This window comes from Hippichthys cyanospilos, chromosome 3, assembly GCF_059441005.1.
Source record: "Hippichthys cyanospilos isolate Australia breed blue-spotted pipefish chromosome 3, RoL_Hcya_1.0, whole genome shotgun sequence".
Classification (NCBI taxonomy): domain Eukaryota; kingdom Metazoa; phylum Chordata; class Actinopteri; order Syngnathiformes; family Syngnathidae; genus Hippichthys; species Hippichthys cyanospilos.
Window position 1 is genome coordinate 4,106,419 of NC_142371.1, and position 25,158 is coordinate 4,131,576.

Here is a 25,158-nt window from a genome sequence, read left to right on the forward strand (position 1 = left end):
AGCAACTGTGTCAGCCTGTGAGCATCAAAGTGTGCAGCCATTTACATCTTTTATGCTAGAGACAAATGTGTCTCTTAGACCAAATTTTATGGGGACAGATTTCACGAACCAAATGTTTCTATAGAGGAAAGTAGTGTGATGCAAAGCAGTTTAACTCTGTGAAAACTTTCCTGTTTGGCTGTAATTTGGTTGTTTCTGAGGACAGTTTTTTGGAGTTGACAAACTACAAGCAAAGCTACTGAGATACACACCTAAGTAGAGGCTCAATATTGCTAACAATATTTCAGCACTGGCCCCATAAGCCACAGAGCAGACATGGAAAGAAGTCGAATACACAAATTAAGAAAAAGGTATAATACTGGATTAATGTGACTACGTTAATCCAGTATAGAGTACATTTACATATGTGTGCGTGTGTACTGTATGTGTGTGATGTAAGGGGCTCAAAATAAAGATCCATAGGGCCCATTTCTTCTTGACGTTTGCCAGAATATTCCAGCAATAACAATAACAATGTGTTCACGGAAACATTCATGAAGCAAAAGTACACTGAATGCCCAGGTAAAAAACTGATACACATTGACAAAAAGAAAACAAGGAGCATGAAGCTGAAAAATGGTCAATCAGGTTGGAGTTATAGCCCCTGATCACCAGCAATAGGGAACACTTTTTAAAGGCACAAGCCAACAAAGACTGCAGCTGGCCTACTTTTCTATTTAAAAACAAAATGAACAAAACAATACCAATGGTGTCCTTTGATGACGCTCCACACAGTACAGTAGACTCTTGGGTTACAGCGTCCCTGGCTCATGTTTTTTTCACATTACGATGTGGAATACTACGTTTTTTTGTCTCCTCTTTATGGCATATTTTCCACTTTATGCCATCAACAACACAAAATCAGTGGCGCGTGTATGACTCTGCGAGTTGCACCATGCTCATACATCACTACATGCGTCACTGTATACGTCACTAAAATGCAGGTCTGCTATTGGTCGGTGTCATGGTGTCACTAAGATGCTGGTCTGCAATTGGGCGGTGTCATGGTGTCGCCAAGATGCCAATATGCCAGGGGTGGGCAACTCCAGGCCTCGGGGGCCGGTGTCCTGCATGTTTTCCTGTTTTCTCTCTCAAACACACCTGAATCAAATGATTAGGATTATTCTCAAGCTCCAGCAGAGCTTGTTGATGAGCTAATGGTTTAAATCAGGTGTGTTAGGGAGAGAAAACTGGAAAACATGCAGGACGCCGGCCCTCGAGGGCTGGAGTTGCCCACCCCTGCAATATGCTAAAGACTTGACCTCGTGTGAGTGCTTACAATATCGGATTCATTGTACATTTTAGTGCTTAATTCAAACTTTAGTTGCTTAGCCATGGTTCCCAAGATTGCTAGTGATGGTAAGGGGAGAAAAAAGATGATTAAAATGGAAACAAAGCTGAAAATAATCAAGAAATACAAAAAAAGCCTAGGCTAGGCTACCCTTGCTAGGGATTATGGACATAAGTAGCTCAAGTTAACGTCACTCAGAGGAAAATAAAATTTAATTTTTCCTTCATATATATTTTTATTTATGATGTTATGTAATTGTATACATGAATATTATATAAAAGTAGCGCTTACATATAATATTAAAAAACCTGTATATAAAATGTTGATGTTTTTACCTGGGGTTTTGCACGCATTAACTAACTACCATAGGATTCTATTGTCCGCCATACGATGATTTTGCCTTACATTCCCAACTCCGGAAAGGATTAATTTTGTATGGCGGAAGTCCACTGTACTTCTCAATCTTTTTATAATAAGGTACCCCCGTGACATTTTTTTTTTTGAAAGCCACCTACCTCCTAAATAGTGCAAAGCATTTTTTGTAGCGGTATCCTAGAAACATTTTATTGAGCAACTCCGGAAGGCAGATCATGTGTTTTATTTGTATTTCATCTAGCAAAACATTGTCACTGAAGACAATGCGCCTCCCTGTAAAACAACAAAATAAAAGCATACAAGGTTTACCAAAGGAGTCATCGTCACCAAATTTAGTACCACATTGCTTCATGTTCCAAATAATTTACCCTCAATTTGAAAATGTACAGTTTCAGTCACAGCTTTGAAAAATGTTAATTTTGATTTTCTTTGCGGATCCCTGGGGGTACAAGTATACCCATTGGAGAACCACTGGTCTAATGGTGTTTCGATTCATTCCCTTCAGTAAGATTTATATTGTATTTTGATTTTGCATTGTGACATGAGCATTTGTGCAGACAAAACATGGCGTATTTAGAGCAAATGAGAATCACAATGCCACTTTGCATCTCCCGCTGTGGATACTCTTGCTTTGTTTGCCGTGAGCTTTCTCACAATCTTGCCTTCTAAAATAACTCAGCTCTACTGCCAATAAAAAAGCTTTTTGGATCTTGGCCCTTGCTTCTGTCTTCATCTTGCCAGGATTCTTCTCTCACGCCGGCTCTCTTGCAAGTAGCTGCTCATCACATCAGGTCTCCGAGGGTTGGGGAGCCAAATTAGAAAGTGAAATAAGTGCTTGTTTGACTTTTATTGACTATGTTGTATGGCTTCAGGGCTTGGTTGCTTAAGGAATGCATTTGCTGAGGTTGCTGTCCTGCGAAGCTGCTGAGCTGACGTCTGAGCAAGTATCTCTCTTTGACGCGGCGAAGGTCAGCGCCATGAAGAAAAAGTACTTCCGGATATTTGAGAAGATAACCTCGGCCGCTCCCCTCGGCCCAAGCTCTCTCATTTTGCCCGCTCTCCATTTGTGCACTTGGCGAAAATCAATGCAGAATGACTGCAACTGAATCACCGCGCTCCCCCTCCAATCAATGGGAGTCCATAAGGAGCGCGAGGCTCCCGACCTCCATGACAGCAACGCTCGCTTGCCCGCCTGATCTGGGATCAGATTAGACGCCCTTCTCATGATGAACCCTGTTAAGCAAGGACTGTATTTAAAATGCTCACTTTTGTTTATTTTTCCCCAGCTTGTCCCAAAGCGGCGTGCCATCATGTGGAAAGCCTCCTGCTGGTTTGTGACCCAGTTTGCTGTGAAATCACACGCATTCCACATGCTTGTAAGCAAGAACCATGCAGCAGGCAAACACAAAAGCTTCTCTCAGACAAAATGCCACAGAATAATGCAGTTTGCAGTATATAGTCTGTTTTGTCATTGTTTCATGACCTCTGCCAAGGATGCAATGTCTTCATCTGCCTGTTTGTGCTCCACCTGCCCATTTTTGTTCAACTTTTCGTGGTGTTCTATATAAGGATAGAGAAAAGTGCAAGGTCAATGTGAACATCTTTTTAAAGAGACCATTTGTTGCATTATCATTTGTTGTGCAGTTGCTATGGTCATGTACATATTTGTCAGCTTTGTTGTAATGTCGTGTCCTTTTTCATTGTGAGTCGGGTATTTGCTGTTGTGACTTGTTCTTTCATGTTGCCAGTTTGTTTGGTACTTTATTTTCAGGTTAGGTTTGCCATTTTTTGAGTTGGAGCTGACACATCGGCAGAATGTCAAACTGTCCTAGGAATTCCAAGTCTCGTTTCTGAGTCTAGTTATCGAAGTCAAGTTTCTGAGTCTAACTTCCAAAATAGTTTTCCAAGTCCAGTTTTTTAGGTCTAATTTCCAATGTTCACTGTGGTTAGTTGGCTTTTTATGTATAAAGTCATTCTATTCTGCCCACAACCCTTATGAGGATAAGAGATTGCTCTTTCTCCAACACTGTGTCCTGTCTGCTTGTGCATTCAATCCCTGCTCCTCATCTGACACCAGTGTTGTATATTAGAGGGTGACATGGGAGTGGACTTAGACTGCCATCCCATCCCACTCCCACAGAGACAATCACGACTTCATGACTTCCATCTTGTCATGTTTCTATTCAGACTGACTCCCACTCCCATACATTTCCCATCTTTGCGGTCAGCTACATAGAAAAACAAAACAAGATCAAAGAAGACATTTTTTGTTCCTACCTACATAATCCCCTTTCTATCTGCTAACATCAACTTTTTATCCTGTGCTGTCCCTATCCTGTGATTGTAAAGCTCCCGCTCCTCCAAAAGTCAGCCTCCACTGTCCCCCCCCCCAAAAAAAAAAAATACAGTAATAGTAAAAATTTAGACGAAATAGGCAACTTAATACCTTGGATGAAATGTAAACATTGTCAGCGGTTCTAGTTTTGTTCTGTAATTTTTTGTCATTAAACATTATCGCCCAAGTGTGTTACTCATAGTTCCCTGAATTTGAGTGTTAAGTGATGTGTGATAATGAAGTTGCATGTTGGTGTCCTGTAACCGTGACTGTGACTTATGTGTGAAACAGTAACATCTCAGTTGTTGAAAGAGACTCCAACTTGAGAGATGCTACAATACTAAAAAAATCTAAGTCATGTACAGTATTATTAATAAAACACGACATGTACAGCAGTCTGGCTGGAACTGTAACATCCAAGCAGATTTCATCAGATCCTTGCTAGTTGCATAACAAAAGTAAATAGAGTCAGACTCATGGAAATTAAATGTGCCAAAAAGCACATGAGCAATATTTAAGCACGCGCCTGTCTCCTGTGTTGTTTAAGCCAGTTGAGTCCCAGATTTCATTCGGTGGTGCTGATGAGAGTGAAATGTGCCAGTGGGCTGAAACAAGATTGCTGCATCATTAATAAGAGCCCGCTGATAGAAACGCGGAGACACGCATCGACTATCTGCCTCTCTCTGCTGTGCAGCATGTTCTTTGCCTTTGTTTGCTCCCATGGTTTTTCATTTCTACTGACGACAGTGCTGCACAATCGTGTATGTGCTTCACAGTCTCCATGGCAGGACGCATCTCTAACAAACACAATGTTCCCACAGGAACAATAATGCACTCAACCACAGAAGTTGCACTATGGATATGTAGCTATGATTATGTTTAATTAGAGCTGCACTTCAACCTGTGTAAGAAGTATGATGTCATCTGACTACAGATTCTTCCAGTAGAAACACAACAGACAGTGAGACTTGTTTTAGTTCAGCTCAGAACAGTTGATTTATTTTTTTTTTTCCTCGGGCATCACCCCCCCCCCCCCCCCCCCCCCCCCCCCTTTCAAATTAAATTTGCAGCACCTGTTCCGCCCTTCTGTTGCAGCATGACTTCATCCTCTTTAATGATGCAATCTTTCGGCCCTGGCAGGCAAGCCAGGGCAGGAGAGGCGGAGCGGAAAAGCCCTCCCATCATTTGTCACCTATTACAATCTGCTTCCTTCCTTCCACCATTAATGCACCACCATCAAAGTACCAGGCTTTTGCCTTGCCAAATGTTACACATACATTATTTTTTTATTCCTGAGACACGGATAACAAAATATATCATATAATCCATTTCTCTGAAAATCTTTCCTCAAGGAATGTGTGAAACATCAATTCGCATTTACTGCACTTATTAAAGTCTTTAATCACACTTTCAGAATAATTCAAGCACATTTAACACAAATATATAAACACAAATATATTGCATAAATAGCGCAACAGTGTACCAATGCCTGATTGTGTAGGATTGTCCAGGAAACAAATACCTTTTCCCTTTTTATAACAGAGCGGCATGGTTGAAGAGTGGTTAGCATGTCTGCCTCACGGTTCTGTGGGGAATGGTTCGCTTCCGGAGTTTGCATGTTCTCTCTGTGCCCGTGTGGGTTTTCTCGAAGCGCTCGTTTCCTCCCACAGTGCCCGAAACATGCGTGATAGGTGTATTGGACACTCCACTTTGCGAGCGCGAAGGGTTGTTTGTGCCCTGCAACTGGCCGGCAACAGTTCGCGCCAACCAGTTCAGAGTGTACCCCGCCTATCACCCTGAAGATGGCTGGGATAGGTACCAGCATGCCAGTGACCCTACTGAGGATAAGCAGCTATAGAAAATGGATGGAGGGACAACATACAACAATAATCATGTAACACAAATGTACATTATAAAATTAATCTAGAGCTGTCATTTACTGTAGCAGTAAAAAGCAGGGTTACATCAAAAAGACATTTAATAATTTTCAACCAAAGTGCCCCCCCCCTCCAAAAAAAAAAAAATCTTCAAATATAAAAGGAGTTGATTGTGCTGAAAATTAATATAGCCTATTGTTTATGCTTATCTGTGGTGGAAAGTAACTAAGTACAGATACATTTCTAATATCACACGACCAAATTCATAAATCAGGCGACCATATGCTTGTTCGGTATTGGGATGTTATTTTCACTTGACAGCAGCTGGCAAAATGACAGTGCCCCTGAGATGAATATAAGCAGATTTTTTTTTTTCCATATTGAAGCATACCTCCAGTGGCCCACTTTGAGATATTTATGGGGTTAATGAAGCATTATTGTAATTTGACAAATATCTGGTCTTCCCATTTTGCGTCTTGTATTTGCCAAAAACAATGTCCCTGGTTAATTTTAATGCACTGCACCGATCTAGGGCAGGATGTGGCATCAAGTTGTTTATTAAGCCATTCCTTGCACCCACCAGTAAATAAGGCGCCATAGAAAATGCCTTAAAAAAACGGCAGCCGTGAACTCCACTCAAAAGCTCTATATAAAATGGATGAATGACAATGCAAGGAATTTGAATGGCATATTTGTAAATCACATCCATATTGTTTGAATTCTTGGATCCGACCATCATGGTCCTTCTGAATTTATAGGACTTTTATTTAAGGCAAATTGACACTTCCATTTCACAATGACTACTGGAGGGTACTGAGGATGTATCCTGATTTGCATTCATGCAGCATGGTTTTATTTCCCACTCATTAATGGTGTGAATGTGAGTGAGAAATTTTCACACTTTTATATGTGCCCTGTGACCAACTGTGGACCAGTCTAACCTGGGCTATGGTCTGGCTCTCCATGACCCCAAACAGGAGAAGCGGAGTAGAACATGGATGAATAGCAGGATAATGACTAGTGCTGAGTCTTGTTCTTCAAAGGGCGATATTATGTCGTGACTGCAAACTGCTATTAATTGCCAGTAGCATGCAGAGAACATTCACATCGAACAGAATCAGATGGATGATAAAGCTGAGCTTGTATGAAGCATGCACACAGTCACAAAGGTTCTAATGAGCAAGTCCTGGTGCACCCCAGCGTCACAGACGGCTTGAGTGGTGGGTGCTTCAATTTTTCTTTATATTCACTACTTCTTTTGCTGCCTCCCATTATGTTAGCGCTACATCCATGAAGCCTATATTTAAATCAGTCCATCCTTACAGCTTTGACACAATATGTGACACGCCACCCCTTCCACCTCAACACTCCAACCTCCCGCTCCCTCGGACACTGCTAAATGACCCGAGAGATTTGTGAGCTTTCATCACTGTAATCATGTTAGTTAATTATTCATAGGCTCCATCAGACGTCTTCCTGATGCGGTATGCATTTACCAGAGAGGGGTAACATTAGTCTGAGGGCCTCTCATTGAGCGGGTGGGGACAAAGAAGGAAGGAGCTCTGCACATTGAAACTCATTATTATCCATCTCTGACTGAAGACTAATTGAATGCATTCATTTCCTATTCAGCGGAGAGCGAACGGAACATTACGCTTGTGTTCCACCTATTGTGCTATTGCAAACTCCAATAGCAATTTATCAAAAACCGTACAGCGTTCATACTCAGAACAATCTCCAAGGTTTCATTCAATGTTCAAACTTCCATACAAAATAAGGTAAAGCCATTGCAATATCGTTCTTTAAGCATTTTTATCCATGCATTTATAATAGAGGTGCAACGATTAATCGATTAATTGACAACTAATCGATTACCTAAGTAATTGAAAATTATCTTATCAACAGTAAATGATTGGAAAACAGTGATCAACATTTTTGGCTGTTTTCTGACCAAATCTGTAACTGAATCATAATTAGTGTAGATTTAGAATAATAACTTAGTTTTAAATAAAAGCATAGAAATTAAAATGTATTTCAAATCCGATTCATTGATTAATCGACAAAATGGTCGGCAAATTAATTGATTATTAAAGTAGGCCCGTGGCTCTTTTGGTTATCAACATTGTAATCAGTGGATCTTTTTGGTGGCATCACAAACATTAAAGACTTAGCAAATTGAATCATTATTTCAGCTTAGTTTTGGCACTTTGGAGTTTCCACTGTTCATCATTTGATAAATGCAATGCCAAGTATTTTTTTTTTTTTTTGCATTTGGTGACAAAATATGTACTACTATGATAGTCTGCTCAAAATCCAGCCTCATCAGGCCAGATTACAACAGTCCAGCTGAGCCCAGTGGGAGCAGATGGCCCCATAATCGCTAAGATACATACGGGTTCTCAAACAGCAGCCAAAACTGGCTCCTGATATTTATTTGCAAATAAGGCCGGGAATCACAGAGTAACTCAGCATACAATAATATTGCGATATTTTACAATGACCATGAGTGATGATTAATATAGTTAAAAGAAAATGTGAGAATTGTTGCTGTTTTGGCAGGATTCATGAAAATAGTGACATCGCCGTCATATTATGTGTAATTACTTGTTTACCATGCACAAATTTACAGAATTGCAATAATATTGCGATATTTTACAATGACCATGAGTGACGATTAATATACGTAGTTAAAAGAAAATGGGGGAATTGTTGCTGTTTTGGCAGGATTCATGAAAATAGTGACATCGCCGTCATATTATGTGTAAATACTTGTTTACCATGCACAAATTTACACAATTGCGATCAATAAAATAACTACAGTACACATCTATTTGTTTGTGCTGGAGTCTATTCCAACTGAGATTGGGCAAGAGGCAGAGTGCCCTGGACTAGATGCTAGATTATTATTTTTTTAAACAAATGAAAATGCGCTTCCTTTTGGAAAAAGCTCTTTTTGTCAAATCATACATATGACAGCACAATCCTTGAACTGATTCATTTCAAATGTTTAGCATCACAAAACTGCATGATTCAATAGAGTGATTATGCCTTTTGCCAGCTTTCTTAAATCTTCTCATATAGGCAAGGTGACCTTGAAAAAATATTCATGGAATAGAAGCACCTATAGGTAATATGTGTCAAAATTCACCAACATGTTGATAAATCACTGTGCAATGTGGGCACCATGTCTTTGGCAGTGACTGATTGTAATTGCCTTTCCTTTTATATGGTCCACTTTCTCAGTGTGATATAAACTCTCTCGTCGCTTTCTATAAAGTACATGCTGAAACTGAATTTCTAAGTTGACAACACTAAATCTGATTTCCTGAAACTTTTTCTTCTCCTTTTGCAGCCATGGTGTTAGTCTAAGCTAGTGGTTCACAAATGGGGTTTAAGGGATTTTATCCATCCATCCATTTTATAGAGCTGCTAATCCTTACAAGAGTCGCAGGCTTGCTGGTGACTATCCCAGCTGAAGTCAGGCAGTAGACAGGCAGTTGACACCCTGAACTGGTTGCCAGCCAATTGCAGGGCACAGAGAGACAAACACGAATTCACGAACCCAATCACACCTAATTTTTGGACGTCCAATACACCTGCCATGCATGTTTTTGGTGTGTAGGGGGAAGCCGGAGTGCCCGAAGAGAACCCATGTGGGCTCGGGGAAAACATGCAAACTCCAACAAGAAGGCTGGAGCCAGCAGGATTTGAACTCGGGTCCATTTGACTGTGAGGCGAACTTGCTAATCAGCGCTCCACCACCTGTGAGATTTGAATTAAAAAAAAACAAAATATTAAGGGCACGGCACGATGGAAAACTGGTTAGCACTTTTGCCGCACAGTTCAGAGGCCACAGATTTGGAGTTTGTATGTTTTTCCCATGGCCATGTGGGTTTACTCTGGTTTTCTTCCACATTCCCAAAACATGCGGCGTGTTTGTGAGAGTGAATGTTTGTCCTCGTGTGCCCCTGCAACTGGCTGGCAACCACTTCCGCTGCCCAAAGATGGCTGGGTTATGCACCAACAAGCCAGCGACAGTGACTCCTGTGAGGACAAGCGGTTAAAAAACTTGTTGGATGGATACAATGAAATATCCATATGTAAGTTCATAAAAAAATTAGATTCAGTAGGATATACAATTTCCCAATCATCAAAGTATCCCCCAAACCAGAATGGTGTGACCCAAACTGTCATTATCCACCAACAGTCTGTCACCTGTCAATCACTTGGAACTCTTATGTCAGGTCTTCTCAATTATATTTTGCAAGACCACCCCTATGAAAGGGAAAACGTCCCCTCCAACACGATGCACTGACTATAAATACAATTATTATCTAAAAAATGATATGCATATTCCCAAACCTGTCTTGTTTTGAACATTAACAAAAAATCCAATATAAATCAACTTTCAACAACTGTTAATTATTTTTTACAGCGTTTATACGGGTTACAGCTTGGTCTAAAACAGAAAAAATAAGCAAGTGCATCAAAGTACCTGAAAAAAATAAGATTAAAATTCTTCTTTTATTGCAATTACACTTCACATGACATTCGCATGCCCCACCCCTCCACCCGTCATCAACTCTTGCTCCTCCAGTACAATATTTGAGAAGCACTGCCTTATTTTAACAAATTTATTTATGAGAAGTTTGAGAACAGATCTTCACTATAATACCAAAAGAGGACACTTCATGAAGATACTAATTTTATGTGCACAAAGCTTTATTTATTATAACATTGATGATTTCCTTTTGTGCTTTATTTTCAAATAGTTAAGAGTGACCAGTATACAAATAGCGTTCCATTTGCGTTAATAATTGTTTGCATTTTTTGTTTTATTCTCAGTATGGAGGGTTTTATTTTTGCACTTGCTTTGAAAGTCTGCACCCATTTTGTTTTTGTGATCACATCTTTTTTTGCTGGATTTTTCAATGTCTGCATGTTTGTGTTTGCAAGTTGTTTTTTTTGTTTTTGTTTTTTTTCACCTCATTCCTGTTTGCAGCATTTTGCTGTTCGCAGCATGTTTGCCCTTGTAATACTAAATCAGTGCGGTTGAGCTTTATAAAGCTAATAAAAAATTGGTTTGAATTTTCATTGATAAAAACAATTATATGCACTGCCTAGTACATGAAGAGTAACAAGTATTGCGATACTTTGTATCACAGCTACTTTGAATCACAGCTACTTTGAAGTGTGACTTGCAATATGCGACGTGGCTTTAATGCAGCAATTTATTTTCACAGACAAGAAAAGTCTTTTGACTATGTCACATCATATAGATGTGCATCGTAAAATGCATTTTACACAGAACTTCTCTCATCAAGGCTGACAAATCATGCCCATAGTGCTACTTTGGAAATGGCAAATGGATGAATTCCCACATGATCGTGCGAGATAAGAGAATTGTCTGATGAGTGATGGTTCCTTGGTAGCGAGCTTGATGCCCACGGGGGCTGAGACTTCATTCTTCAGAACTGACACTCCCATGAATCATGATTAGAAAAATCATGTTCACACGTGCCCTCTGTTTAACCTTATCTCCTGCTGATACAGTCCACAAATTACCTTATCCATTCAAATGAACGCCCAAATAATCAAAAGAACGAAGCAACAAAATCCCACTGTTCAGTTTTTTTACACCGTGAGTAATATTCAACTGATCCAAGTGACGCCTCCTGTCCCACCCACGTTTCAAAAATGTTTTTTTCAGAAGTCACATGCTGTGATGACGGCACTGAGCATGTTTCCAAGACAAAAACATGCAACATGCTTTTCGAACAAATCTATCACCGCCTCCTGTCGAGAGCGTGGGAGTCAAAACCCTGCATAATAACGTCTCATAACGCCAAACACAAAAACATAAAATGCATATGAATTCCTTCAATCAAGCCAGACAAAAAATGATTTTGTCTTGTGGTGGTTTTCTAGACGGATTTGATTTTGAGCTATTACATAACCAACGCTGCTAAAGCTCCATCCCAGTTAAGCAAGACAACATGGGAGTGCCAACATGTTAATGCTGAACGCTAAGAGCCCGCAGATGTGATTTCAAGCTGAAGCGCTACCTCGGGGGGATTGGAAGAATCAAAGGCTTAGCAGAGATTTCAACGCTGCAGGTCGGCTGAAACATCACATAATGTTCCGATAAACGTAAACAATGCAAACGACTAACCATCTTCTGTAACTGTCATCCAGCTATGAATGCAAGGTATATTGATTCAAATGGTCGATTAGGAAAGATCTGTCAATGTTTGCATGCCACCGACTGCCTTTATTTAGTCTTGGGTGGCGAATATATGTGACCGCTAGCACTATTCTGTGCTCTGTTTGAAAGCTACAGATTGTGGTTCAAAGGTGACCTACTTTTCTGAAAAAAAAAAAAAAAAAAGCTGGAGCTTAATCTACTACAAAATATATACCAGTAATAATAATAACTAGAGGGTGTTAAAATATCAGATTCCATTGATTATTGCTTCAGCATGTCGGGAAAAGACAAAATTAGAAGATCCGTGATGGTCAAACTCCATTCCTTAGCAGCAGAGTGAAAGGTTGCATTTACATTCGCGGCCCAGTGGCTTTTGTGAGTTTGCAAAACGCGAAAAGAGTGCATTGCTTTTGATGTCCAGGCATCATGTGTTAGTGCCGTTCTGCTCGGTTCGGTCAGGGCACTGGTGACTTTTCTTAAACTGCATGGCATAGCTGTCTCGGACGAAAAACTTTCCTGGATGGTACAGTATAGTGTACCTGGGCATAAATCTTTGCTTTCAATGACGACAGGATGGTTGAATTTCTTCCATTGTTTTCATAGTCGTCCTGTGCTAGCTTGACTTTCCAGAACGGTCTGCATGGTGAAATCACAGCACGCCTCACAGCGTGTCACAGAGCACCTCCGACAGGATGAGGATCGATTTATTTATTTTATTTTTCATTTATATTACAGTGGGCCCCCATGTTACGACATTAATCTGTTCCGTGGTTGGGGATATGTATGTACAACAAAATTGTACATACATATTAAAAATTGGTACCAAAATAGTATAGTATTTGCTCCATATATATATAATATACATGTATGCAATCAGAAAACATCATAAATAACAAATATGGAATGGATTTATTTACCTTTGAGTGACGCTTGTTATGCCCATATTCCCTTATAAGGGTTATCCCCAGCATCGTTTCCATAAACAGAAAATCATCTCCTTACTTCTCTCTTTAACATCACTAGCAGTCTTGGCACCCGTGGCTTTGAATTAAGCAGTTAAATGCACTATAAATACAATGTTGTAACCACTCACAATCGAACAAAGCTTTACCGTTCCGCCATTTTAAACAAGTGAGGCCAACCAATAGCAGACCACCATCTCCGTGAGGAGACGCCGACCAATAGCAGACCAGCATTGTAGTCATGCACGCGTTGCATGGAAGCAGTTAGACAGCAATGGTAAATAAATGCAATTACCTAAAAACGCCAGCAGATGAAGGCAAAACAACACAAATACTGAAAGCCCCTAGGGTCATGACAGTTGTTCTGTTCACATAACTGGGAAAATGTCATTTAGAGGGAATGAAAAAATGTAGTATTCCACGTTGCAACATAAAAATAACGTAAATCAGGGACGTTGTAACACAGGGTCCACTATATCTTTATTGGGACATTTTAAAATGATTCTGAAAAATTGTAAAGACTCCTGGGTTCATATGTGAATTGATTTTTTTCGCACCCTCTCCTAAACACCCATGAAGGCCCAGACGCAAAACTCAGGGTTGAAACCAATTGAAACCAAGAATGCATAAAATGTGTTATAGAGGTAAATTACAAAGATAGTATGCTCATGTTGAGTATGGAATCAAAGCATGCAGTGCATTATAACATATTAGTAGATTAAAAGGAAGAGGCCCTTTTATTTCTTTTAATGGCCTTGTGAACAAATTGCTGTTTACGGAAATTAAATAAAAGGCTCACTAAGGATTTAAAGCCTTTACACTAAAAGCCATGACATGCATATGGTCAGCTATTAATCTGACAACTCCTACTTCATTTTTATACATCCACTATGTATAAGTCCCAAATATATATATATATATATATATATATATATATATATATATATATATATATATATATATATATATATATATATATATATATATATATATATATACGTGTCAGAGTATAATAACCTGCTTGGGGGGGGGGCTGCAGCAAAAGGGGCAGCGGTGGGTTAAAACATTCATATATCCTTCCGTCTTATATTTATGCATGCTTTCAATTGCAATCTCATCACGCCACTCCCCCGGGAGTCTGTCGGCTAGATGCATTTTATGGAAATGAAGCTTTCATTTTACAAACGCATACAGTGCATTCAGTGAGAGGCCCATAATGAGGAAGTAAGGTAAAAGGAGTGTGGTGGGTGCCACCGTAGCTACTATGTTTTTGTTGTAAACCAATGACAATATTATAATTTAGAGGTAAACGCGCTTCACTGAAGAGCAACAAAATTTATTTGATGCGAATGCGTGTCTCCATTTTTTTTTTCCTCATTTAAAAGTCAAATCTTTGTTTCATTAAATAATTAAAATGTTGTCCCAAATTGTCAGTCAGCTTTCATTTCAGCATGTTTTTGACTTTTACGTTATAGTGACATTATTGACTAGGCTACGTGCGTGTTTAGTGATGGGGAGGGGTAGCGCTAAAGACAAACTTGATGCGGCGCTCACGTTTCACATTAGCCCCCGCTCACTTGCCCATGAATACCCGTCTCATTTTTAGCCACTACTTCATGTTCCCCCACTCAGCATCACTTGGCCACTGAGGTTGGTTTCCATGGTAACACCACCCACAGGAGCAGGCTACCTTCCCTGTTACCGTAGCAACTGGTTCCCTACAGACTCTCCTGCATGTCACTCAGTCTCCCTCTCGCTTTCTCTCTCTTGCGTGTAAACAGTCCTTGCTTCCTCTATTTTGTAATATGATGGTCTACATATGTTTTTGATTGGTTATTTTTGCCTCAGCAGGTCAATGATCACCTGTCTGATGGTTGGTTTTGCATTCTATGGTACCTCCCTTCCTGCTGCTTGTGTATATCCTATTTAATGACTCATTCTCTACCAGGCCCCACTGAAATGATGGACACAGTACTTCACTAAGAGCCAAAACAATAATACCAGAATTTTACAATCGTTAGGAATCCCCAGCTCCCCAGATATTTTTTGTTATCGTTTACTATGTTTGGTGAAACACAAACCTCCCAAAATTTTGGAACAGAGAGGCTCACCAAAATTGATCAATCCTGCTGCATGTATGTTTGTTGTATTTTACTGATGAACATGCAGTGCCCCTTTTCAGTAAATGATAGAAAATACATAACGAATTGAAAATGCAATTTTAATCACATCATATTACTAAAAACTCATTCATTCATTGTCAAATATAAACGTCAGAGATCCTTTTCCAATGGGCTGGCTGTGAATGGCAAAATCGCAGCTGAAAATGGCAAAAACTATGACACAAGTCAAAGCACAAAAAGAAAAAAAAAAGGAATAAGGAGCACCATATTTCATATTTCCCAACTATGACCACAAGCTCATCAAATTTGGAGCTGTTTGATTTTGTGTCAGATGACGAGTAGGTGAGCCGTATACTCACAGTCAAGGGAGCTGCTTGCTTGAGATATGTGTGTGAGTGGCGTGTATAGACCGATGACGTTTTTTACAAATGCGGGTACGGAAATTTTGGCAAATCTCCAGTTGGCTGGAGTTTTTGGACATCTCCTTTTGAACAAAGGCGAAACAAAACGAAACAAATACTTTGCTTTGCAACTGCAAAAAAAAATCATACAAATTTCATCGCGCATGCTATAACATGTACAAGGTGTTCAACTAGGCCAGTGCATTCAGGATTGCTTTTCCAAAAAACAAGCAAAATTGTACATCATTCTCTGTGTTTTTAAGTATTGGGAGAGGCAGATGGAGAATGATTTCAAATGCACAATGTAAATTATGAAACATGAAATGAAATGGTTGAGTTTGCAACTCTACATACCACATTTGAAAGTTGGGTGTAAAGTGTAGTTATTGTGTCTTGTTTGGTTTGTACCTCAACTTCCATTATATTGTTGACATCATTTTTTTCTTTTTTGACAGGATTGATTCATGGACCCACGAAGTAACATTGCTTTATTGCTGCTGTTCAAATGTCATGCAAGTCTCGACTTTGAATGGGTACATTATGGTTGCTGATCCCAACACTTAAGGTTCAGCTCTAGCCTCTAGCCTTTGTTTGAATGGCAATTTTAAGAGAATGAGACGACCCACTTCGATTGGTGATAAATCAAGCAGGCTGCGTTCACTCCCACAATGGTGCAGCCCCCCATATTTTTTTTAAATGTTCGAACTTACACCTACCGGTGAGCATCTGCGAAAATACTACCACCCGGTCGACGAACCTGACTTGACTTGTAATGGGCACTAAAAAAGAATTTCATTATGATTGAGAAGTTGTTTTTATATTCTGCATGTCATGTGATTAACTGGGGACCACATGGGATATACCTACCCTCCAAAAAGAGCAGCCCTATTTACATTTTCCTTCTCTTATTTGCCCAAGGGGGGTTGTGGCCTGGCTCAGCTTTGGTGGTTAAGAAACGCTGATGTAGAAAACAGTCTAAAATTAAGGCTTTGCGCACAATGTCCCATCTGTGCAAAGTGTATGAAAAACATGCCAACTGCTGGGAGCTCTGTCTCGCTGGCCGTGGAGTTAATTACTGTGGGAACATTGGGTCTCAAGAGAGCAGAAGGCATTTTGTGAAGCTCTCCATTATTCAGAAAATGTGGAATTTCCAGACAAAAACATGGCTAACATATTCTGAAAAACAGGAAAAAGTGCTAATCAAGACATTTTTTTTGTTATACCCACAGTAGTCACGAGCGTATTATTAAAGTGAGCCGGTTGATACAGCATATTGAAATGCTCACGATCCAGATTTGGATGAGCATCAGGATTTAGGATTTGGGTCATGGTGTTAATTCATAGGGTCATACTACAGCAACAAACCCATGTTTTCCATATCTGTTGGTAGGGTAAAAAAAAAAAAAATTGAGATGCCGATATGCTATTGGTCGATTAAGGTCACGGTCCCGGTCTCAGTCATGGAGATGCGGGTATGCTATTGGCTGGCGTCACGTCAATCACAGAAATACCGATATGCTATTGGCCAAATGCCTTCATCTAGCTGGATGGCACAGCTGGTCGGTGTGTTGTGAAGACTTTGCAAACTTTATCTGTTAGACATGGCTTCTAAAATTGCTAGTGGCGGTAAAGGAAGAAGTAAGAGGATGATGACAATAGAAACGAAGCAGGAGATAATAAAAAAATAGAAGGAGGCGGACGCATAATTAACCTTGCTCGTGAGTATGGCCGTAACCGCTCGGCAATCTTCTAAGGGCAAGACTTTCCTTACCAGGGGACGGACCTCGGTCAACAACAAAATGGAGAGGCTTCTTCTATTATGGATTAAAGAGAAGGAAATCGCCAGTGATATGTTCTCGTTTGAGAAAAGTTCTTGTTTAAGAAAATAAATAAATAAATTCTGCAGGTTGGTCTCTGCTCCCCTCCGCCTCCACCAGGCTTAAGTCACGTCGCCCCAAAGGTAAATGTCATTTTTCCTTTGTATATTTATGTTATTTAATTTAGCTGTACAGTAGATTATGTTACTAATAACATAATCATATGTGTATAAAGTGATGTTTTTACCTAAGGTTTTTGCACGCATTCACAAGTTAACATAGGTTTGGATTGCCCGTCATACGAGCAATTCGAGTTACGAGCATAGCCACTGAACGGATTAAGTTCGTAACACGGGGGCCCACTGTATTTGTATACTATAGACAAAGAGGCAAAATCCTAACCGCGTCAGTTGGTGGAGTTAATAAAAACAGAGTTAGCGGCATGAATAATTCATGCAATATCAAAGAACGCATGAGAAAAAGCAAAGATGTCACAGGCCGTGTGTAGGCGTAGGGTAACGAGCGCCTCTGGGATGTGGTGGACGAGGCAAAGGGGGATAAAGAGGTGAGATTAGGGAGGAGGCAGACTACAGGATTTTCTGATGTGGGGGATGGCTGAGGAGGGGACCGAAGAGTGAGAAGAATGAGGAATCTGTTGAAAGAGTGCGTGATGAGCAGGAGCTCGGACCTCTCCACAATCTTCAATAATTGATGCTGCCTCTCCTGCGCACAATCTTTATAAAGCAGTTGCTGTAGTGTAGAACGTGTATGTGAGCATAAAGAACAACTGAATAACTGAAAGAAAACAAGTGTCCGAGCCGCCAATTAAACATTCCCAAAAACCTTGAAGCAAAGGATTTCGCCGTTTTTCTTTTATACGTCTCCCCCTCATCTCATTTGATAGGCGCCCATGAATACATCCTCATGACAAAGATGGATCTCTTTTCTTTCCCAGCTACAGGGTCTCAAATAGGGCTGGTCACTATTAACATGCACTCCACCCTGCAACCCACATAACATTCTCCTCCACTTGCATTCTCTCTCTCCTTCATCTTTCAAATCCTCCACAGTGCCAGAGCAAAAGCTTTCCCTCACCAGTCAGCCCTAGATCTATTTAACTGTACACCCACCCCAGCCCCTTTTCCTTGCATGGAGGACAAGTGTTATCACTGAATTGCAGATGTTTTCAAAGGGCCCTCCTTTAAAACCTCCAGCTGGCTGCTGCAAGACCAAACATCTCGCTTCGCCCTTAAATTGATCGGTTCCGCAGAAACCTGAGGAAGCTATGCAGGGTGTGAAGACCTTGTGCACCGCTGATATCTTTGCTCTGCAAGACTCCAATGCTAGATGACTTGCCTCGTATCTCGCGCGAACATCTAAAACCAGATAAGAAAATACTGTATACAGGGGCATATCTAAGACAGTGGGCCCCCGGTTTACGAACCACCTGTCATACGTATTTTTCATCTTACCACGTGGACCGCGGCATTTTTTTTGTCCCCCTCTTACACAAAAATCTTTCATCTTACGAACCATCCAACACGCCGGTCAGTGTGTCCGCACTATTTTTTTCGCTTTGCTGCATCAACAAAACAACTTTTCTCGCATGTCACGGAAATGCCGATATGCTATTGGTCGATTGAGGCAGTCACGGAGATGCCGATATGCTATTGGCCGGCGTCACGTCAATCACAGAAATGCCGATATGCTAATGGCCGAACTCCCTCACCTTGCTTGATGGCACGAGCTGGTCGGTGTGTTTTGATGACTTTGCAAACTTTTATCTGTTAGACATGGCTTCTAAAATTGCAAGTGGCGGTAAAGGAAGAAGTAAGAGGATGATGATAATAGAAACGAAGCAGGAGATAATAACAAAATATGAAGGAGGCGCACGCATAGTTAACCTTGCTAGTGAGTATGGCCGTAACCGCTTGACAATCGGTACAGTTCTCAAAAACAAGGAAGCCCATAAAGCAAGCAAGTGTTCTTAGGGCATGACTTTCCTTGCCAGGGGACGGACCTCGGTCAACAACAAAATGGAGAGGCTTCTTCTATAGGAAGAAGGAAATCGCTCGTGATATGTTCTTGTTTAAAAAAAGTTCCCGTTTAAAAATAAGTTCTCGTTTAAAAAAGTTCTCGTTTAAACAAAAAAAGTCATTGTTTAAAAAAAGTTCTCGTTTGAAAAAAGTTCTCATTTAAGGAAAAAAAAAAAAATCTGCGGGTTCGTCTCTGCTCCCCTCCACCCACCACCAGCTCAAGTCACGTCGCCCCAAAGGTAAATGTCATTTTTCCTTTGTATATTTGTTATTTAATTTAACTGTACAGTGAGATTATGTTACTAATTTTTAATATGTGTATAAAGTCGTGATGTTTTTACCTAAGGTTTTTGCACGCGTTGCACGCATTCACTAATTAATATAGGTTTGGATTGCCCGTCATACGAGCAGTTCAAGTTACGAGCGTAGCCACTGAACAGATTTGACTTGAGCTGGTGGTGGGTGGAAGCGGAGGGGAGAAGAGACGAACCCGCAGAATTTATTTTTATTTTTTCTTAAACGAGAACTTTTCTTAAACGAGAACATATCACCAGCGATTTCCTTCTCTTTAATCCAAAATAGAAGAAGCCTCTCCATTTTGTTGTAGACCGAGGTCCGTCCCCTGGCAAGGAAAGTCTTGCCCTTAGAAGACTTGCTTGTTTTTTGTTTTTTTTAAGTTTGCAAAGTCTTCACAACAGACCCGAGACCGTGACTGTGACCTTAATCGACCAATAGCATATCGGCATCTCCGTGATTGAGACCGTTACTATGACTGCCTTAATTGACCAATAGCATATCGGCATTTCCATGACATGCGAGAAAAGTTGTTTTTATTGATGCAGCAAAGCAAAAAAAATAGTGCGGACACACTGACCGGCATGTTGGATAGTTCGTAAGACGACAGGTTTGTGCGTAAGAGGGGGACAAAAAAACGCCGCGATCCACGTCGTAAGATGAAAAATACGTAAAACAGGGGGTTCGTAAACCGGGGGCCCACTGTATACCTAATACTGCATCCTTATTAACATTAAGAAAAAATCAATATAAATCAACTTTCAACAACAGGACTAAAGTGCTCCATTCCAACAACATTTTTTTCTCCTGTGTTTCAGTGCTGACGCATGATCACTATGATCCTACAGGTTTAAGCCAAGCTTCTACATTGGTGTGCGTGTGTGTCTCCAAAGCTTGGGGGGAAGCCAGATCCAGAGAACAGGAGGTAAGACATGTGATACAATAACATGGTGCGTTTGATGCCCACTGGCACTCGGATATTGTAGAGCGTACCAAGCACACAGGAATCCATTAGCGGAACCTGATTATCTGTTGGCTCCAAAATTAATTAAGTGAAGGGGTAGGGCTGTGTGTGCGTGTTTGTGTGTGAGGCAGAGTAAGAGAAAAATCTGCTTGTCCCTTTCTTTCTCTCCCCAAATCCTATCACATTATTGCATTGAAAGGCAGATGACGTGGGAGGTGCTTGAGTCTGTATGTATTCCCGAGTAAAGCACGACATTTTCTGCTCGTGCTGGTGGAGGCAGTGGGGGCTGTTTGGTGACTGCACAGTGACTTTGTGACTCATTCATTTTTATTTCATCTCCAGGCACTCTAAAATTGTCTCCACATTGCTCTCCTCTTTTTAGTACATAAGACTTCTGTTCCGCAGTAGACTCGAGGATGCTTTCACTTGCTATGCATCCTTAACCCTTGTGTAACCTTGTTTTTTTAATGAACTTTTTTGAATGATTACAAAAAAGAAAGAAACAAACAAAAAACCTCCGAAACTCTTTGTAAAATGTACTTAGATTTCTATATGAAAAACACTTCCTAGGTTTTAAGTATAAATATTTTTGTTTACTGTAATGTGCATCCAAATTCAACATCTATCCTTCCGATGCTATATTAATTTAATGAGAATTACTTTTCCTTTTTAAAAGGGCTCAGGTAACAACCAATCAAACCTGAGCTTGCGGATGTCACATGATCAAAAGAGGAAACAGGGTACCGTGATTGGTTGTCACATACGCTTTGAGCGCATGTGATGTCTTTTATAGTTGTGAACAAAAAGAAAATGTCTTTTTAAAGATTTCAATTCCAAATGAAACATAATTTAGTTCCCAGTTAAATACAGATTAACCTTTTACTGCATAACATGTCTAAATAAGTATCCCTTTACATGCTACATTTACGTAGTAACTACTATAAAAATGTCCAGTAAAGCACCCATCCAGCATTCTGCCAGTTGTGTAATACCTCGAAATCACGATCTAGCATATTTTAAAATCGTAGATTTTTAAAAAGACAAATAATCAAATTATTTTACAGTCCTCCAGCCAAATCTTAGCAAAAGAAGACAAAGGCACAGTAAATCAGCCCTGCTTATAAATACACCTCATTGACCCTGTGTTGAGGCCGTCATATTGACATTGACAACTCCGTCCCTTCTCCGTTTATGTTTGCCTCGATTGTTCTTTCACAAGTTCACAAGCAGCCCGTGAAGGTGATAATGTTTGTTATCTTCTCAGGGATGACCTTTCTTGTCAGGATGAGCACAACTCACTGTGCGAAAGGCCGACGTGACAGCTAAATGAAGCCATAACTGAACATTATTTATATGACAAGCGAGCCACGGTAACAAGACGATGAACTTCGTTGAGGGACTATACTCATAGACGTTGGGACAAAATCGCAGAGCAGTAATAAATTTAAATTCTGCGCCACAAAAGGGGGATCGCACCAAATTTGCCTCATTCAGACATCTCAGACGCACGCTGAGTAAATCAAGGCAAGCTGACACTTCTATTACCACTAATGCGCGGGGTAATCCAGCTAGCCGGCCCTCTCGCCGTGTAATCTTCACAATATAAACCTTCATGGGCAGGTTTGTGTATGTGTACTCCTCCTCATCCTCCTCAGCGTCACAGTAATCCCCCTAAGGCTCTTACACATGTGAAATTATTTAAGAATGAAAGGAGGCGTGTCACCCTACTGTTACAGGCTCAAGATGGCCAATACTGTAAATAAACACTAAACAAATCCTCTCCAAAAGGGAGAGAGTGGGTGGCCGGCTCCGTTCACTCTTCAATTGCGGGATGAGGAAAAAAAAAAAAAAAAAAAATTGAACATCAACATCTTCTCAAGCCATCCCGGCTCAACCAATGTCACCGTCAACCCTCTTGACATTCATACACACTTCGAGCAAAAAACAAACAGTTCTGCTCCAGAAGGCAAGATGTCGATGATAGAGAATGAAGAATGAGAGACCTCTGCCAAGGCCTACAGATAACCACCTAAATGACGTGAGTGATAATATTGTAAAAACGAAAAACATGGATTGTTTGATACTGCTGTGACTGAATATTTCATTTCCTCCTATTAAAACAACATTTCATCCAAGTTCACTGGCCACTCACTGATGCGTGAACTTGAGTGGGGATAGTTGTGTGTCTGTACATGTCCCCTGTGAATGACTAGCAACCAGTCGATGGTGTAGTCGGCTCTTGGCTGGCTGGGATTGGCTCAGGCTCTCTATAACCTCGGACAGGATGCGTAGAAAATAGCATGAGATGGGATAAGACATTTTCCACTTCACAAGGCAGGTGTATTACATGCTGTTAAACCAGCAAAATTAAAGTAGGGCATTGGACATTTCATTTGTCGGTGCTCTTGGTGCTCTTATTTTGAAATCCATTCAAACCACTGCTGATGCACAACACAGCAACGTCCCCATTATGAGTTGTTGCATTACAATTAATACATGTGATTGTTATTTTGAACAGACAGGGTGTAAAATAAGTGTATACGTGTGTGTGTGTGTGTGCGTATATGCTGTTGTTTCTCTTTATGATTAAATAATTAGTATTTTGTGTATTAAAAATGATCACATTGTTGAAACAACGGAAAGACAAGGTGTTTGTTGGATTCAAGGATTCAAATCTTGGGCTGACGATATTTGCTGATTTAAAAACAGATAAGTGGACATGAATAGCACCCTGAATGATAGCAGCTCAGCGGGAATTCATCAAAATGTTCATACTAATCACTCCGGGCCTGGACAGATGAAATTATATCCACTATCAGAGAGAAAAATGTGATCCTACAACTAGAACAGCATTTTGTATAACTGCAATTCCTAATTCTTTATCAATGGGGATTGTCTTTCTAAGTTAAATAGTTGAACAAATGTGGGTAAATCTGTAATAAAAAGATTAATGCCAAGTTTGTTTAATGGTGTGAACAGTATTTATTTAACAATGTATATTAATGTGGTTATAAGGTAAGTCATCCTCGAAGGGCTTTTAAATATTTTTTATTCCGTTACAAAACCACCAATGTGATGATTGTCAGCAAAATTTAATTGGACGATATCCGCATTAAATAACCGTTAATAGGTGGCTTTCCCGAAACTAACACGAGCAAACACCTTGCCTATAACAACATTCAATCCCTGGGAGAGGTAATGAAGGTATGTACAGTGCCTACAGCCATGGGCCTGATGTACAGTAGGTGGAGTTGAGATGGGAGCGAGCTCATTCATCTGCAGTTCTGGACTTCATCTATCTTCTCTATACATAGTGATGACGATGGATTCCCATAGATTGAGCCCGGATTCTCTTATTTTCACTAGGCTTTGAAGCGTGCATGAATTCAAATGCATTTGGATGCTGTGCAGGGAAACCTGCTAATATCTCATGTAGTACAGCCTTTAAATGCCTTTTCGGTGTCAGGACAGCGATTGAATATGCATGACCATTTCCAGGGCCAAGGAGGTGAAGATGAAAAGCGTGTGTCTTCTTTCTGACAGGAGCAGATGGGGAGACAAGAAGCAGCCGTTTGATCTCCATCCTCCCACCATCTTCCATATCTGATGCAGGCCCCTTTTGCTTGACTCAGCAAGCCAAATAGTCACATAATAAACTGTCTTCTTTACGATATACCACAACTGCCATTGTATTGCTGATAAAATTATCTACGCTTGGGATTTTGCACTGTCACAGTCGTGTGTAGATCTGTTGTCATCATACTGGTAGCTGCAGGACACATTTACTCATTAAACGTCTGTACGAGTGTCAGTAATGAAACAGTGAAGTGCGTTCGGGAGCAGTAGAACAGTGTTAATACTGCTGTCATGCCCGTAAATAAAGAGAGAAAAAGAAAGATATTTGCGCCATAGTCTTACCTCGACGTTTCCACACGCGCACAAGGACAGGACGGCCAGCAGGATTGCAATTGCGGAATGTCCCATTTTTGTTGTCCTCCCTTTGTTGTTGTTTTCAGTCGACCGAGTAGCTAAAGTGAAACGAGTGAGTCCAACATAAGCTCAGCGAAGTGATGCTCCTGAGACACCTTCCGCGTCTCTGCGACCTGCTAAGCGCCTCTCCAGTCGCAGTGTGGCTGGGATGTGGATCATCCACGACTCGCTGAACCAAGCCCTCTTTCTGCGGCTGTTTCTCACAAGCTGTGACATAGATGGTGCGTTTTGTCTGGTAAAGGAAGCCATCTGCTGGAGAAAACTTGACATTGCATCAGAGAACATATGTTGACGTGTACCTCTGCAGTGAAGTGCAGTTGCCACACTGCATCAGGAAAAGTGAAAGGAAGATGTACCAACTCATCAATGCCTTGAAATGCTGTATTTCAAAAACCTATATTAAAAGTTTCATGTGTTGTCTCGAGTTTCATCTCCTCCCCAAATGTTTA

At 40.5% G+C, this 25,158-nt stretch overlaps 1 protein-coding gene and 1 long non-coding RNA gene across 2 annotated transcripts in view; one reads left to right on the forward strand and one right to left on the reverse strand.

The window, feature by feature from the left end:
- LOC148425528 (amyloid beta precursor like protein 2-like) overlaps positions 1-24,899 on the reverse strand; it is a 38,073-nt gene extending 13,174 nt beyond the window's left edge. The window contains exon 1 of the mRNA XM_088409312.1: positions 24,638-24,899. Coding sequence (XP_088265438.1) covers positions 24,638-24,703 — 66 coding nt within the window. The 5' untranslated portion in view covers positions 24,704-24,899. The remainder of the gene's footprint in view (positions 1-24,637) is intronic.
- LOC148425529 (uncharacterized) overlaps positions 1-25,093 on the forward strand; it is a 32,789-nt gene extending 7,696 nt beyond the window's left edge. Inside the window, exons 2-3 of the long non-coding RNA XR_015864948.1 lie at positions 20,574-20,680; positions 24,263-25,093. This is a non-coding gene — a long non-coding RNA (uncharacterized LOC148425529). The remainder of the gene's footprint in view (positions 1-20,573; positions 20,681-24,262) is intronic.
- The last annotated feature ends 65 nt before the right edge of the window (positions 25,094-25,158 follow it).